The sequence below is a fragment of the Quercus robur genome, chromosome 2 (assembly GCF_932294415.1).
Source record: "Quercus robur chromosome 2, dhQueRobu3.1, whole genome shotgun sequence".
Lineage (NCBI taxonomy): Eukaryota > Viridiplantae > Streptophyta > Magnoliopsida > Fagales > Fagaceae > Quercus > Quercus robur.
In genome coordinates, this window is record NC_065535.1 from 8,712,994 (window position 1) to 8,727,551 (window position 14,558).

General features: G+C 34.6%; 1 protein-coding gene across 1 annotated transcript; it reads left to right on the top strand.

Moving 5' to 3' along the window:
• The first annotated feature begins 4,396 nt into the window (after window positions 1-4,396).
• On the top strand, window positions 4,397-7,576 carry LOC126694375 (disease resistance protein RUN1-like). Its single transcript, XM_050390612.1, has 4 exons — window positions 4,397-5,170; window positions 5,277-5,285; window positions 5,668-6,186; window positions 6,845-7,576. Exons 1-4 carry the CDS (start codon window positions 4,397-4,399, stop codon window positions 7,574-7,576), a joined length of 2,034 nt encoding a protein of 677 aa, XP_050246569.1.
• The last annotated feature ends 6,982 nt before the right edge of the window (window positions 7,577-14,558 follow it).

The following is a 14,558-nucleotide window of genomic DNA, read 5'->3' on the forward strand; positions in this document are numbered from 1 at the left end:
CGTGGCGTACCAGTTTTTTTGTTTAATAAAGAAGATGACAGATCGGATACATGTGGAGGAAGTGGAATTCACTGTTTTTATTTATTTTTTTATTCAAGAGATAACATTAGAAGGCAATCCATTTGGTTTTGTAAAAGCAACAAAATTTGCAAAAACAATAAAAATAAAAATAACAACAAAAAAATTTACTTCCATACATGTTTAGAGCTCGGGTAACTTTTTGGTAGCCCATTTCAAGTAATTTTTTGACCATTTTAAGCACACTTACAAATATTTTCACATATTTTTTCACCCACACGTATATCAAAAACACCCAAATAATATTACTCAAACTCCTCTACCTAACACCCCTTATAAACTATTTATGTGTATTATTTAAAAAAGTCACATGACTTTTATGATATATAAGGATATGTATTTTCAATTGTCATATAGTACATTGGAAGTATCTAATTAGCTACAAGACTTTCTTTTACATCGATAGTATTCGATAGTTGGGGTTAGAGAATTTGAATTATGAATTTTCTATTGAAAATATCAAGAGGTGTCAACCAGTTGAACTATAAATTTACAAGGCTCTTGGTTATTAATTTAGTTGATATAGTGTAATGAGTACATAATAAAAGTGATGTCAATAATAAATTTATTTGAAAGTGATGTTATAGTGTTATACCAATATGTTTTAATTAGTGTATGATAAAATTGGTATCAATGATAAGTCCAAATTTTCATAATGCATAATAAAAATGACATCAATGATCTATTTGAAAGTAATTTTAAACCGATCACAAGTTATTGCCTTTATCAATTTTAAGAAATTTACGAACATTACTCATTTGATTATTAGTAATAGTAGTGGCTAGAGGTAGAGGATTCCCGGCCTCGCCTGTGGTTTTTCTCTCTTCTTGCTCATGCAAAAGGGTTTTCCTTGTAAATATTGTGTTATTCTCTTTTACGTTCTCATCATTTACACCTCTAAGTCTCTAACTCCAAAATGCCCATTGTTGATATAATAATGATAACCAAATGTATGGATAGTTAACCAATCTAAGCCTAGTGCCTCAATTTTAGCTTAAAGTTGAAAAGTAATATTGTTAAGTAATGTTACTGACTTCTCTCTCATACATTTCTCTCGCCTTCATTCCACACTAAAATCAGACTTCAAACCCCTTTTTTAATATCTCTCTCTCTTTCCTCCTCCTCCTCCTCCTCGGTCCCAGCCACATGCTCTCTCTGCTAGTTCGCCCAATCCCTACTGAATCCAAACCAAAAATAACCTCCATTGCTCTCAAATTTTAGCCTAATACTAAATTTTTTTTTTTTTTTTTTTTGATATCAACGAGAAAATACCCAGAATCGTTGTGAAAAATATGCTGGGGTTAATTCACTTGTCTTAGATTTCATAATCTCTTTCGTGTGGGTATGTTTGGGGTCTTTGACTAAGATATCTGTGTACAAGAGTTTGGGTTTGGGCCATGAACCTAGTGGTGAGTTATTATCAAGTGCCAGATGTTGTACAAGATCATTGTAATATTTGTTTCTCCATTGATAAAATTTCTAATCTGTCAAAAAAAGAAAAGAAGAAGGTTGGCTGGTGCGATTACCAGTGATTTTTGCCATTTAATGTTGTTGGTATTAATTTGGATTTGGAACGAAGGAGAGAGAGAAAGGGAAAGAGAAAGAGTGGTTTAGGAGGGAGAGAAGCTGTGTGGTTTACATGAGAGGAACAACTGATGGAAAGAGAAGTTTAGTAATGTTACTTTTCTAAATTGGTCATGTGCCCAAGGCACCTGTCATTGTACATTATGGTGTGAAAATAGCTAATTTGATAGACAAAACAAAAGCTAGTGGGAAACTTCATGGGTACGTTTGGATTAAACTTATTGTTGTTGAAATTGAAAACTGAAAACTAAAAATACTGTAGCAAAATAATTTTTAAATGTGTGAATAGTGCCGTGTGACCCATTTTTAATATTTTTAAATGCGTGAACAGTGCATGCACTTTTCATAAAGAGTGAATTTTGTCTCTGAAAGTCAATAACTACGGCTTAAAAAAAAAAAAAAAAAAAGGAAACGCGCACTTGTAAATGCAGACACCCAATCCAAACCTCACCCATAACTGGGTCATTTGGAAGTTCACATGTTTTGACGACTTTTTCAAGACATGGAAAGCAAGGAAACTTCTTTTTTTTTTTTTTTTTTTTTGAGAAACGTGGAAAGCAAGGAAACGATTGCATATATCACCAACCAAAGCCTTCCTAGAGAAACCAAAGTCTCTTATTGTTGCTCCCATTCTCTAAGTTTGAAGCACTCTCTGGTACAAATTTGTTTAACAAGCTAGTAAGTATCCAATTGCTTCCATGGCCACTCAAGCAACTTCCTCCTCCTCCTCTTCAACTTCTTCATCATCTTCTTCTTCTTGCCCTCGATGGAAATACGATGTGTTCCTCAGTTTTTGCGGTGTTGACACCCACAAAAATTTCACAGACCATCTCTATACTACTCTGAAACAAAAGGGTATTATCACCTTTAGAGATGATGAGAAACTTGAGCGGGGAACTTATATTTCTCAAGAGCTCTTGAAAGCAATAGAAGAGTCCAAGTATGCTATCATCATTCTCTCAACAAACTATGATTTTTCAAGGTGGTGCTTGATTGAACTAGCAAAAATTGTTGAATGCATGAAGAAGACCTGCTTGACAGTTTTGCCTATCTTTTATCATGTGGATCCCTCTGATGTAAAGAACCAGAGTGGCACTCTTGCTGAAGCCTTCACTAAACATGAGGAAGATACTAGGATTAACACAAAGGATGTGCAAGTGTGGAAAGCGGCTTTGAAAGACATAGGTCTGGATGGCATTTGCATGATAGGTAACATTTGTCTTTTGTAAAGTAATTTACTAATTAATAAACATATATATATATATATATATATATAACCAGTTATAAACCCTGATTCAATAATTAAAAAATAAAATAAAATAAATTTGGAAGTTGAGTTGAAATATAGAGAGACTCACGTGGAATTTGAACTGAATTTAAAAGCAAATATGAATCCATATAGTGATATGCATATCTACCATTAAAAAGAGATGGAATGCAAAGTTTTTAAAGTATATCATAGAAGATATACGTTGTAAGCTGTAACCACATGAAACTTTGATAGATAGTAAAATTTTAGTTAAATTCTATGATCTAAAAAGATATAGGAGGAATTCCAAATTAAATTTTGTTAGACTTTTGAAGAAATACAATCATGAAATAGTTCACATGAATCTTAAATTATATGATATAAAAGGATATAGAAGGAATTCCACATACTAAAAAATTAACACAAAGCACAAATGGAATTTAAAATTTTAAAAATAGATAAACATTGATAAAGTCTTAACAATCAATAAGTAAAAGTAACCAAAACGCATGAACAAATGCCCCAACCAACACAAATAAAAATTCAAAACACTTACAAAATAAATACATAGAATAACTGAAACATAAAAAGATACACAAAATAGTTCAAAAAAAAAAAAAAAAAAAAAAAAAACTAACCTAAGAAGAACCAAGAACTTAAATGGGTGTCCCTTGTTTTGCTTCTTTATAGTAGGCTTTCTTTGACATAATTTAGAAACAAATAACAATATGTAAGATGAATTTGTTTAATCAAAACTATCAAATACAAATACATATGCGTAAGTTACAACTTGAAAAAACCAAAAATAAAAATAAAAATAAACAAAAAAGTGGGGTGCAAGATGGATTGTACAAGAAGACCATTGGTGATTAATATATATAAGTTTTGAAATTTTTGATAATAGATTTTTAGTTGGAATAGTATTTAAATTTTTGAAACTTAGATGATAAAGTTTTAGCTAAATTAAATTATTGTTAAATCTTATCCCTTGATTCATTTAAATATATCCCTAACAATTAATAAAAATAAAAAATAAAAAAATAAAAAATTGAAGTGCAATTAGAATCTAACTTGGATTATTGATTGAGTTCCTACTTAATATATTCATATACAATTATACAACCATGATAATTGTTGTTTTGCTAACTTCTTTGTAGGCATGAATCGATAGTTATCCAAGAAATCCTTAAAAGGATATTTAGTAAATTGAATCTTATATTCCAAGGTACTGTTTCCAAGGAGCTTGTTGGAATAGAATCCCGTGTGAAGGAAATGTTGGATTTATATTTAGATGAAGGGTTGGGTGGTGTTCGCTTTGTAGGGATTTGCGGGATGGGTGGAATAGGTAAAACAACTATTGCACAAGAAATTTCTAAAAGAATATCTAGCAATTTTGAAGCCAGTTGCTTTATTACTAATGTTAGAGAAGAAACTAAAAATCAATGTCTAGTTTCTTTACACACACAACTTCTTTCTAAGATCCTAATGGAAAGTGAAATAAAAATATGGAATGTTAGTGAAGGAATTAGTGTTATAGCGAATAGACTACGCAACAAAAAGGTTCTTATTGTTCTTGATGATGTGGATGGACAAGAACAACTTGAAGCACTAGCAGGGAAACATGATTGGTTTGGTCTTGGGAGTCGAATTATTGTAACAAGTAGAGATATCCATTTGTTGAGAAGGCATGGAGTGGAAGACGTATATACACCTAAAGGATTGAATGATGATGAAGCTTTGGAGCTTTTTAGTTGGAGGGCTTTCAAGAAACCTCATCTTGAAGAAAATTATGTAGATTTGTCTAGAGATTTTGTGAGTTATGCTAATGGTCTTCCTTTAGCTCTTAGCATTTTAGGTTCTTTATTGTTTGGTAAAAGAACTAATGCAAGGAGAAGTGCTCGTGATAAACTAAGAGCAGAATCTAATAGAGACATTTTGAATATACTTCAAATAAGTTTTGATGGGCTAACGGATACACAGAAAGAATTGTTTTTAGATATTGCATGTTTCTTCAAAGGGGAGAAAAAAGATTGCATAAGAGATATACTAGAAAGTTTTGGTTACCACCCAAACTACAATATTGATGTCCTCATGGAAAAATCTCTCATAACCATTGATAAATGTGGAACCTTGTGTATGCATGATTTACTCCAACAAATGGGTCAAGAAATTGTTCATCGTGAGTCTCCTAAAGAGCCGGGTGGACGTAGTAGATTGTGGATATATGAGGATGTCGTTCGAGCATTGAAGAATAATATTGTAAGTTGACTAGTATAAACCTGAACCTAAAGAAGTATACATATATCATCACAAAAGTTTTTAAGAATTTACCAATTATTATAATTTCATTGTTTTTGGCTATTAGGGAACAGAGGTAGTTGAAGGCATAAAGCTAAATGTACCTTTTCAAAAAGTGGAACACTTGAGTGTGAAGCCTTCTCAAAGATGAAAATTTTGAGATTGCTAAAAATTGGTGATGTGCAACCTCAACACAGCCTCTTTAGAGGTAATGTGCAACTTCCAAATGGTCTTAGTTATCTTTCTAATGAGTTATGCATTATAACATGGCATGGATATCCCTTAAAATCCATGCCATCTGGTTTTCAACCAAACAAACTTGTTGAACTCAGAATGACAAGTAGCTTCATCAAACAATTGTGGAAAGGAATTATGGTAATATTTTCACTCAAGCAATTGTGTGTTTTCTTCCTTTTCATTACTTGAGTTTATCTAATAATTTTTTTGGTTTATAACAGAATTTAAATGAGTTAAGACTCATTGACCTAAGTGACTCCCAAAATTTGATTGAGATGCCAAACCTTAGCGGAGCCCCAAAGCTTAAGCAATTGATTCTTAGCAATTGTACAAGACTATATAAGATTCATGCATCTCTTGGAGATCTCAAACAGCTTATTATATTGGATCTGAGTGGTTGCAAAAGTCTCGAAAGCCTTCCACAAAATATCAGTTTGGAAGCACTTGAAATTTTCAATCTTGGTGGTTGTTCAAGACTGAAGAAGTTTCCAAAAATTGTAGGAAATATGCCACGTTTGCCAAAACTTTGTTTGAGTGGGACTGCTATAAAAGATTTATCATTATCAACAGACCATTTAACTGGCGTTATCAAAATGGATCTAAGATATTGCAAAATCCTTTCAAGTCTTTCAAATGGTTGTTGTTTGACGTCTTTAAAAATTCTCAATTTAACTGGCTGCTCACAACTTAATGAATTGCCAGAGAATTTGGGGAACATTAAAGGTCTGGAGAAGCTATTGGTGAGTGGAACTGCTATAATAGGACTACCTTCTTCGATTGTTCTCTTAAAAAATCTTAGAGTACTAAATCTTCATGGATGTGAAGGCTTATCATTTATATCATCAAATAAACTCTTCAGATTTCCTTTAATGCAAAAAAGAAGAAAAGATCCCATGGGCATGTTAGGGCGTGCTCTTTCTAATTTGTGGTCTTTGACTCAATTGGATCTAAGTTATTGCAATCTTCGATCAATCCCGGATGGTCTTGGTTGTTTGTCCTCTTTAAGACATTTACTTCTTAGAGGAAATAATTTTGTTTGCCTTCCTAAAAGTATCGCCCGACTATCTAATCTGAAGTATCTTCATGTGAGTGGTTGCACACATCTTCAATCTTTGACAGAGCTTCCATTAAATATTAAATTTATTCGTGTAGAGGGTTGTACCTCATTGGAAATACCATTAAGACCTGAAAATGGTCCTTATCTGAATATCAATCTTATCAATTGTGTTCAATTGATTAACTACAATGACACGCTATTAACAACAATGCTAAGACATCACATTCAATTTAAGGTCTCTCTCTCTCTCTCTCTCTCTCTCTCTCTCTCTCTCTCTCTCACTCTCTCTCGTGAGGTTTTAATTTTTAAACATCATGATTTTGTAATTTTGTATGTTTCAGAGAGATGAAGACTATGGAATTGCTATTCCTGGAGGAGAAATTCCGAAATGGTTTATCGATCAAAGTGTGGGGAATTCAATGAATTTGCAAGTACCTTCAGATTTAAGTAATAAATTGATGGGAGTCGCAATGTGTGTAGTTTTTGTACTCCGCCAACATCATTCACTTCACCAACTTTATTTGCTTTGGTGTTACTTGAAAGCCAACAGGTATCGAGCTCCCGAGGGATTGAACTTTCATTTCGCGGAAACATTTGGTAAGATTGAATCATATCACCTTTTGCAAGGATACTTTCCCTATAAATCATTCGATCGACCATTGAAAGAAAATTTGAGTCAAACAAATGTTGATGGATTTAGTCAAATTGGGATTGAATTTATTACCCAAGGTCCAGGATTAAAGGTTACAAAATGTGGGGGCCATTTGATATTTGAGCAAGACATTGAAGATCTAAACCGAACTATGCTTGGGTGTAGCATCACTCCTTATGAGGATGATTTCAAAGACTTAGCAAAAGATACCAAAACTAAGCGAAGCCATGATGACAATGACAGGGATGAGGCTGGAACCAGTGGAGAATGTACCTCTAATGAGGTAGATGTACCACATCCAAAAAGGATAAAGCTCTCTAATCTAATTGAAAGATTAATTCCGTGCTTGGGAAATTGGATTTGGAATTTAGGCACACAAGGACAAGGCAACTCTGATTGTAAAAAAAAGGAATCCCAGTGAAAGTAGTAGCTTTGATGAATTTGTACAGCTGATAATCCATTTTTCTCTGAATTTTTTTGTAAGTCACCATCCTTCTCACTTTTTAAGAATCTTTTTTTGTAGTTGTATATTTCTTCTTTTTTTAAAAAAATTTAAATTCATTGGCATATGCTTTCATTTGAGTTCAATAATACTTATGATGAGGTTATTGGACTTTGTAGTTCGTTGTTGAAGAGAATTTGTCACATTAACAGGTATTTTTGTTCAGTTATGTTGGAGGGTAAATGGATGCTCTTGTTACTCTTTCTTTATGGCATTTACTACTACAATTTTCCAACTCCAATATTGTTGTAAAATCAAATGGAAAGAAGAAAATTTAGGCCATTTTATACTAAAGAGGTTGCCTAATCTTAGGCCAGCCATGTTGATTCGGGAGAATTTTCATTTTGCTTCTTCTAATTATTTTTTATAGCATTGGGTTGGAGGTTTTAACTTGTAAAAAGGGTGATGAATTATTTGCAAAGTTTTCTTGTCGAGTATAATAGACCTTGAATTTTATTGAGCTGATATATTTGAATACTAATGCGAAGTAAAGACCCAATTAATTTAATAATTAAACTAATGCAACTTTTTTTTTTTTTTTTTTTTTTTTTTTATGAATAGAATAATGTATTATATTAAGAAAGAAGGGGAAGAGAACCAACCCCTCTAAAGAACCCTTGTTTTATTTTTATGTTTGATGTATTAAGAAATATAGAACCTATGGTATTTCTTGTTGACAATTTGACAATTTGGAATTAGAAACTTTTCATTGTTAGATTTGTCTATCACTAGGAAACTGATGACATGTTGTTCCATCTAGGTGAATGGATGTGGCTATTTTATATATTATATATATGATTTGCATTACTTTCAGATTGATTGAATCAATGCAGTTGGATTGAAGTTTTCAATTGCTAGCTGTTGCCCGAGCTTGGCAGTGCAAAAGTGTGGGCTTTGTCTCGTAAGTCATAACAACATGATGATATGCAGAGTTCTAGCAAACGGTAAGGCACTACATGGCTTCTTTATCTTGCAATTGATGTCTCCTTTGTTAATTGATAATTTATATTAGGGAAAGAAATAAGCAAATTTGTAATGGTGAAGTAAGACCCTATAGAACTAGAAGTTTTAATTGAGAATTTAACCTGAAAGACTGAGAACATCCGTTAATCCCATGCTTAAAGAAGATGGGAAAACAAGAATAACTTTTCCTTTACTTGCACTGCTACCTTTGTGACTTTTGAGCTCTTCTTAAGTTACTGGTATGTCTTTGCTAAAAAAAGAAAAAAAGAAAAAGAAAATGTTACTGGCATGTCATCCACCTCGTAGCCTTCTATAAATTGATTTGTACTGCTACCTTTGTGAATTTTGCAGCTATCCTTTGTGACATGCTACAAACAAAATTGCCTATATCCTGCCTAAGAGCTCTATCCATCCTTGTAACCTCTTTACCATCTTCTCTTTTACTCTAAAAGTGATTGTTTTGGATTTTCCCAACATGACTGGAAGGCCATGATATTTCTCATGCTGAGACGACACTTGGGCTCATTAAATACGTTGGATGTCCTTTTGGGTATCATTTGTAGTATTCTTCTAAAGAAGAGGGTGATCTAATCTTATCTCTATTTATCTTTTGGCCTGAGGACTATTCATAGAAATTGGAGATATCCACTAAGTGTTAGCACTCATTAATTGTATATTGGCAAAATATTAGGTTGTCATCAGTGCATAAAAGATGTGATATTCTCAAACCACCCTAGCATATATTGATATCATGAATCCTTTCCTCTGTCTTTGCCTCCCTCAATAGGTTTGACATTGCCAAACTGAGTACATTGGGGATGTACTATGGGGGCACAAATCGGGAAACAAAAGAACAACGGTTAAGAAAAAAGAAACCTGGCTTGTGCATGAATTTCTCCAAAAAGCCCTATTCCACCCAATCGTAGGCCTTCTTCATATTAATCTTTAACGCCACTTACCCTATTTCCTTATTCTTTTTGTCCTCAAGATGTTCGACACTTCAATAACTACAGTTATGTTACGGTTGTAGAAATGCACTCTGGGAGTGAAACACCGAATGGAAGAACAGACTTTAGCCTATTTGCTAGGACTTTTAAGATCACTTGTTATTAGTTTATTACATTACAGATGCTAACAGGTCAAAAATCTGCTAGTTTATCTTTTTTAAGCATATGGCTTGAGTTTTGTATGGATAACACAACCTCTACATCATCATCTCCTACAATATGCCAAAAATTGAGGTAAAATAAATTTGCCATATCATATGGATCTAGCGTTTTGGATGAGTGCATTTGAGTAATGCCAGTTTGATCACCATTGTAGTGAATGTTTAGAGTAGTCTTTGTTGGGCTTTGTGGAGCCTAATTTTGTTTGATCCGGTTCGACAACCCGACCCAACCCGACCCGAATAATATTGCGTGGTTTTTAATGGGAGATTTATTGTTGCCGTGTTTTTTGTGATATTGAAAATTGTAGCCGCACCTTGTATTTTCTTTTTCCCTGATAATAGTGAAATCCTTGCAACTCCGTGGACGTAGGCAAATTGCCGAACCACGTAAATACTGTCTTGTGCGTGTAATTGCTTTTCTTTGACGTGTGTTTTCTCTATTTTTTTTGTTTCTCACAGGTTGGGATTTCGGTGAAATTCCCTACAGTCTCCTATTCTATTCATCTCATTGCTGACTTCCCTCTCTGCCACCTCCATAGTTCAATCGATTCTCAGTGGATTTGATGTTAGGAATAGTTCCTTGAAGTACTTATCTGCTATATCCTTTGACTGGTCCTCTTCACGCACCACTTCCCCTCATCACACAAACCCCCCTAACAGGTTGTTTGTCCTCCTCTAATTCACTTTCTGGTGGAGAAATTGTATATTCTTGCCTCTAGCCTTTAGCTATACAGCTCTCGACCTTCGTCTCTAACGCACCTCTTCAGGTAACAGAAGGTTATTAATTTTCATTTTTTAAGGCTGAAATTTTCAGCCCATGATGCCCATTAATTTGTGATTATCATGCTCTAGGGATTCTTGTGACACTAGTTTCTCCTTTATTTAGCTTTGCATAGCCCCAAAAGTTTGTTGGCTCCACTTTCTTAATTCCTTCCGGCAAGTTTTGATCTTCTCGCTTGGCACATTCATCAGACTCCCCTAACATGCCATTTGCCTCCATGTTTCCCCTATAATCTTTTCACATTCATGATGCCCAATTTGCTTCTCTTCAAACCATTATACTCTATTCCTTCCCTTACTTTGCTTCCTTTTGGTTTGTATATCTAGTACTTGCGATGCATGATCAGATGACCTACTCTCTTTAGACCAAGCCATCCACGATAGAGTAGCTAGGGCCCTATCAAGTCTCTCTCGGATGTCTATGCCCCTTCTTGGCTATTATTCCGCTTAAATTCCACCCTTTGAAACCTAGGACCACAACCTGACATCAATTTATTACTTCTTGAAAATCCATCATCATCTTCAATGGTCTCACACGTGCACCTTGTGAGAAAAGTTTTATATGCATAACCATGGAGTAGACCCATCATGTTAAGATGATTTAGTGGGGCCCAAGACTTTCCTCTCGATCTGTTAATGTCTGGGGTGATAGAATCTTATTAGCCTCCCCTTCTTTGATATTACAATTGAGTATTTGGTGCTACGAGTAATATTGGATTTCAACTCTGGTTTCCTCCTTCCACAACAATGCTAAATCCCCTCTCCTCCAATACTTGGCGCCGTAAACAGGCTTTCCATCCTACATTCCTACTTCCATCTAGTTTTGTCTCTATAGGAAGCAAAACTCTCAGATCGTACATCTTCACTATGTTGTGATTAGATTAAATATAACTTTTCATCCCATGAATGGCTTCAACACATAATTAGCACTGCCTCTTTTTTTTTCTTCAAAATTTTGAAGGATGAATTCTTTTTTTTTTTTTTTTTTTTGTTATAGACGGATGAATACTTTAACAGTTAGCAAAATATATTAGGGTAAATTTCACAAACATACCTTGAGGTTTAAGGAAATACCAATCAAGTCCATAACATTTAGAAATTGACCATCTCAGTCCAATATCCAAATGGCTTGTTAATGCCGTTACCTTTCTAGGTAATTTTTTAGTTTCTTTCTCTCTCTATCAGAAGTCTCCTCTTTCTCGTGTCTCTTCTCTTTCTCTTCTTCCTTACTCTGATCCTCTCTCCGATTTCTGTTTTCTTTTTCTTCACTTCTCTCTCTCTCTCTCTCTCTCTCTCTCTCTTCCTCTGACCCTTTTGCCTCTCTCTGATTTATAATTTCTCTATCTTCCTCTGACCTTGAGGTTTAAGGAAATACCAATCAAGTCCATAACATTTAGAAATTGACCATCTCAGTCCAATATCCAAACGGCTTGTTAATGCTGTTACCTTTCTAGGTAATTTTTTAGTTTCTTTCTCTCTCTATCAGAAGTCTCCTCTTTCTCGTATCTCTTCTCTTTCTCTTCTTCCTTACTTTGATCCTCTCTCCAATTTCTGTTTTCTTTTTCTTCACTTCTCTCTCTCTCTCTCTCTCTCTCTCTCTCTCTTCCTCTGACCCTCTTGCCTCTCTCTGATTTATGATTTCTCTATCTTCCTCTGACCTTTCTGTCCATAACCTCTAATTCTCACTTCGTCTGTCTGATGGCATCGTGGTGGTAGGTTCATTGATTTCACCTCTCTCTTTGTCTTTGTGGTGGCCCTATGGTTGTGGGTTTTGTAGTGGGTCAGTTGGATTGGTGATAGAGGATATGGGTTTTTTGTGGGTGAGTTGGAGTTTGTAGGTTTTGGTTTGGATTGTTGGTTTGGGTCTGTTGTGGGGTGGTCGGTGGCAGATTGTCAGAAAGCCACAGAGGAGATGTGATGAAGATTTTATGGGTTTGAAATGTTTGTAAATTTGTTGATGCATGTGGTCTGTGGTTGTTGGTTTTGGGTTTGTGGATGAGTTTTGCTGATGGGTTTGTGGGTTGATGGTTTTTGTAGGTTTTGTTGACGCCATTGTTTTGCTGGATTTGTGGTTTTTGCTGATTCCATTGTTTTGCTGGATTTATGGGTTTTGATTATGGTCAATGGTCACTACGTTTTTGAGATTTGTTGGGTCGGTGGTAAGGCTTTTTTTTTTTTTCTTCTATTTGTTTTCCTGAGAAAGTCATTGTTCTTCAATTTTTTCTTCTTCTCCTCAGAATCTGAGAAAGGAAAGAGAGAGACTTTTAGGGAGAGGGATGAAAGTGAGGAGAGATGTAACGGACGTTACAAACCATTTGAGGATAAGGATTGAGATGATCAATTTTTAAATGTTATGGACTTGATTGGTATTTCTTCAAACCTCAGGGTATATTTGTGAAATTTACCCAATATATTATAACCAAAATATATTAGAAGAAGAAGTGAGTTTGGTTGGATCGATATGCATTTGACTTTAGATCAATCTAAACTTGATGATTGTGATTAGATAGTCCATTTGTAGACCCACTTTTGTCTGTTAATTTGTGTTATTTCTTTCTGCCAGTTTGCAGTAGGGAGGACCAAAGTCAGAGCAGTTATTGGCGTTGCTGGCAAGGAATGTCATTAGATTGATAGGATGCAAGCAAAACATTGTCATTGATTAAGAATTTATACTTCTTCCTCTAATAATCCTAATTGGTTTTGTTGGAATGTACTGTGATGTAGTTTGTATTTTTCTTCTGTTTGTTGTCAAATGCATTCTAATTGTGTAATCAGATGTAAGAGCAATCACATCAGTTAGTGTATTTTACACATCCATTTTTACACTAAAAACCTACTTTTTCTATTTTACACATCCATTTTTACAAAACACCCACATCAATTCATCTATTCTATCACCTCTTTTATTTAAATAATTAATTTTCTCATATTTTTTTATTATTTCCCTCAACTAACCCCTTTACATACGCGCGCTCTCTCTCTCTCTCTACCCATTTTTTCTGATTTGTTGCTGTCTCTCTATACCCATCTCTCTACCCATCTCTATACCCATTTCTAAATCAACTCTCCCTCTCGGTCTAATCCTCCCTAGCTCTAATCCATAAGCACCGATCCACAGCTCCGATCAAGCAAGCACTGATCTCCCTAGCTCCAATCCACAAGCACCGATCAGATCCGACCAGATCAGATCTAATCGAGATCTCCCTAGCTCCGATCCATAAGCACCGATTAGTTAGTGTATCTCCCTAGCTCTGATCAGGCAAGACCCATACCCACGAGCTTCGATCAAGCGAGACCCACGAGCTCCGATCAAGCAAGACCCACGAGCTCTGATTGTTCTAGTCAAGCACCAATCGTTCCAATAAGCACTGATCTGTCTCTTTGTTGTTTGTCCGTTTGCGTTTGTTTGTGTGTGGGTGTGTTTGTGTATCTCTGTGTTTTTTTTTTTTTTTTTTTTGAGCAAGTGTATCTCTATGTTGATTTGTCTGTGTGGATGTGTTTGTGTGTGGGTGTGTTTGTGTGCATCTGAGGAAAAAGAAGAAGATGAGGAGAGGAGAAGTTACTAAGTTTGTTGAGCACGGAGAAGAGAGAAAAAAAAAAAGAAAAAAGAAGTGAACGGGAAATTAATAAATAGACGAGCTACAGTAACCGTGCATATTTACATGGTTACTATAGTTCGTGTAGAGATATACACATTTTTACACAATTTTAGAAGTATTGATGTGGAGCATTTTTTAGGCAAAATATGTAAAAATGGTGTCTTTTTCTATTTTACATGATCAGTGAATGCTCTAAGAGTTGTATATTCTATTTTGCACAGATATTTCCAACCCTTTACCATATTGATTGCTTTAAGGAAAAGTTGTAAGAAAAGGGTTTTACACTTTTACTTATTTAGGACAGTTTACTGGTGTTAGTATCATCTGCTATTTATTTGATTTTTTGTTTTTTATTAAGGATAACAAGATATCCATTCTAATCAACAATGCT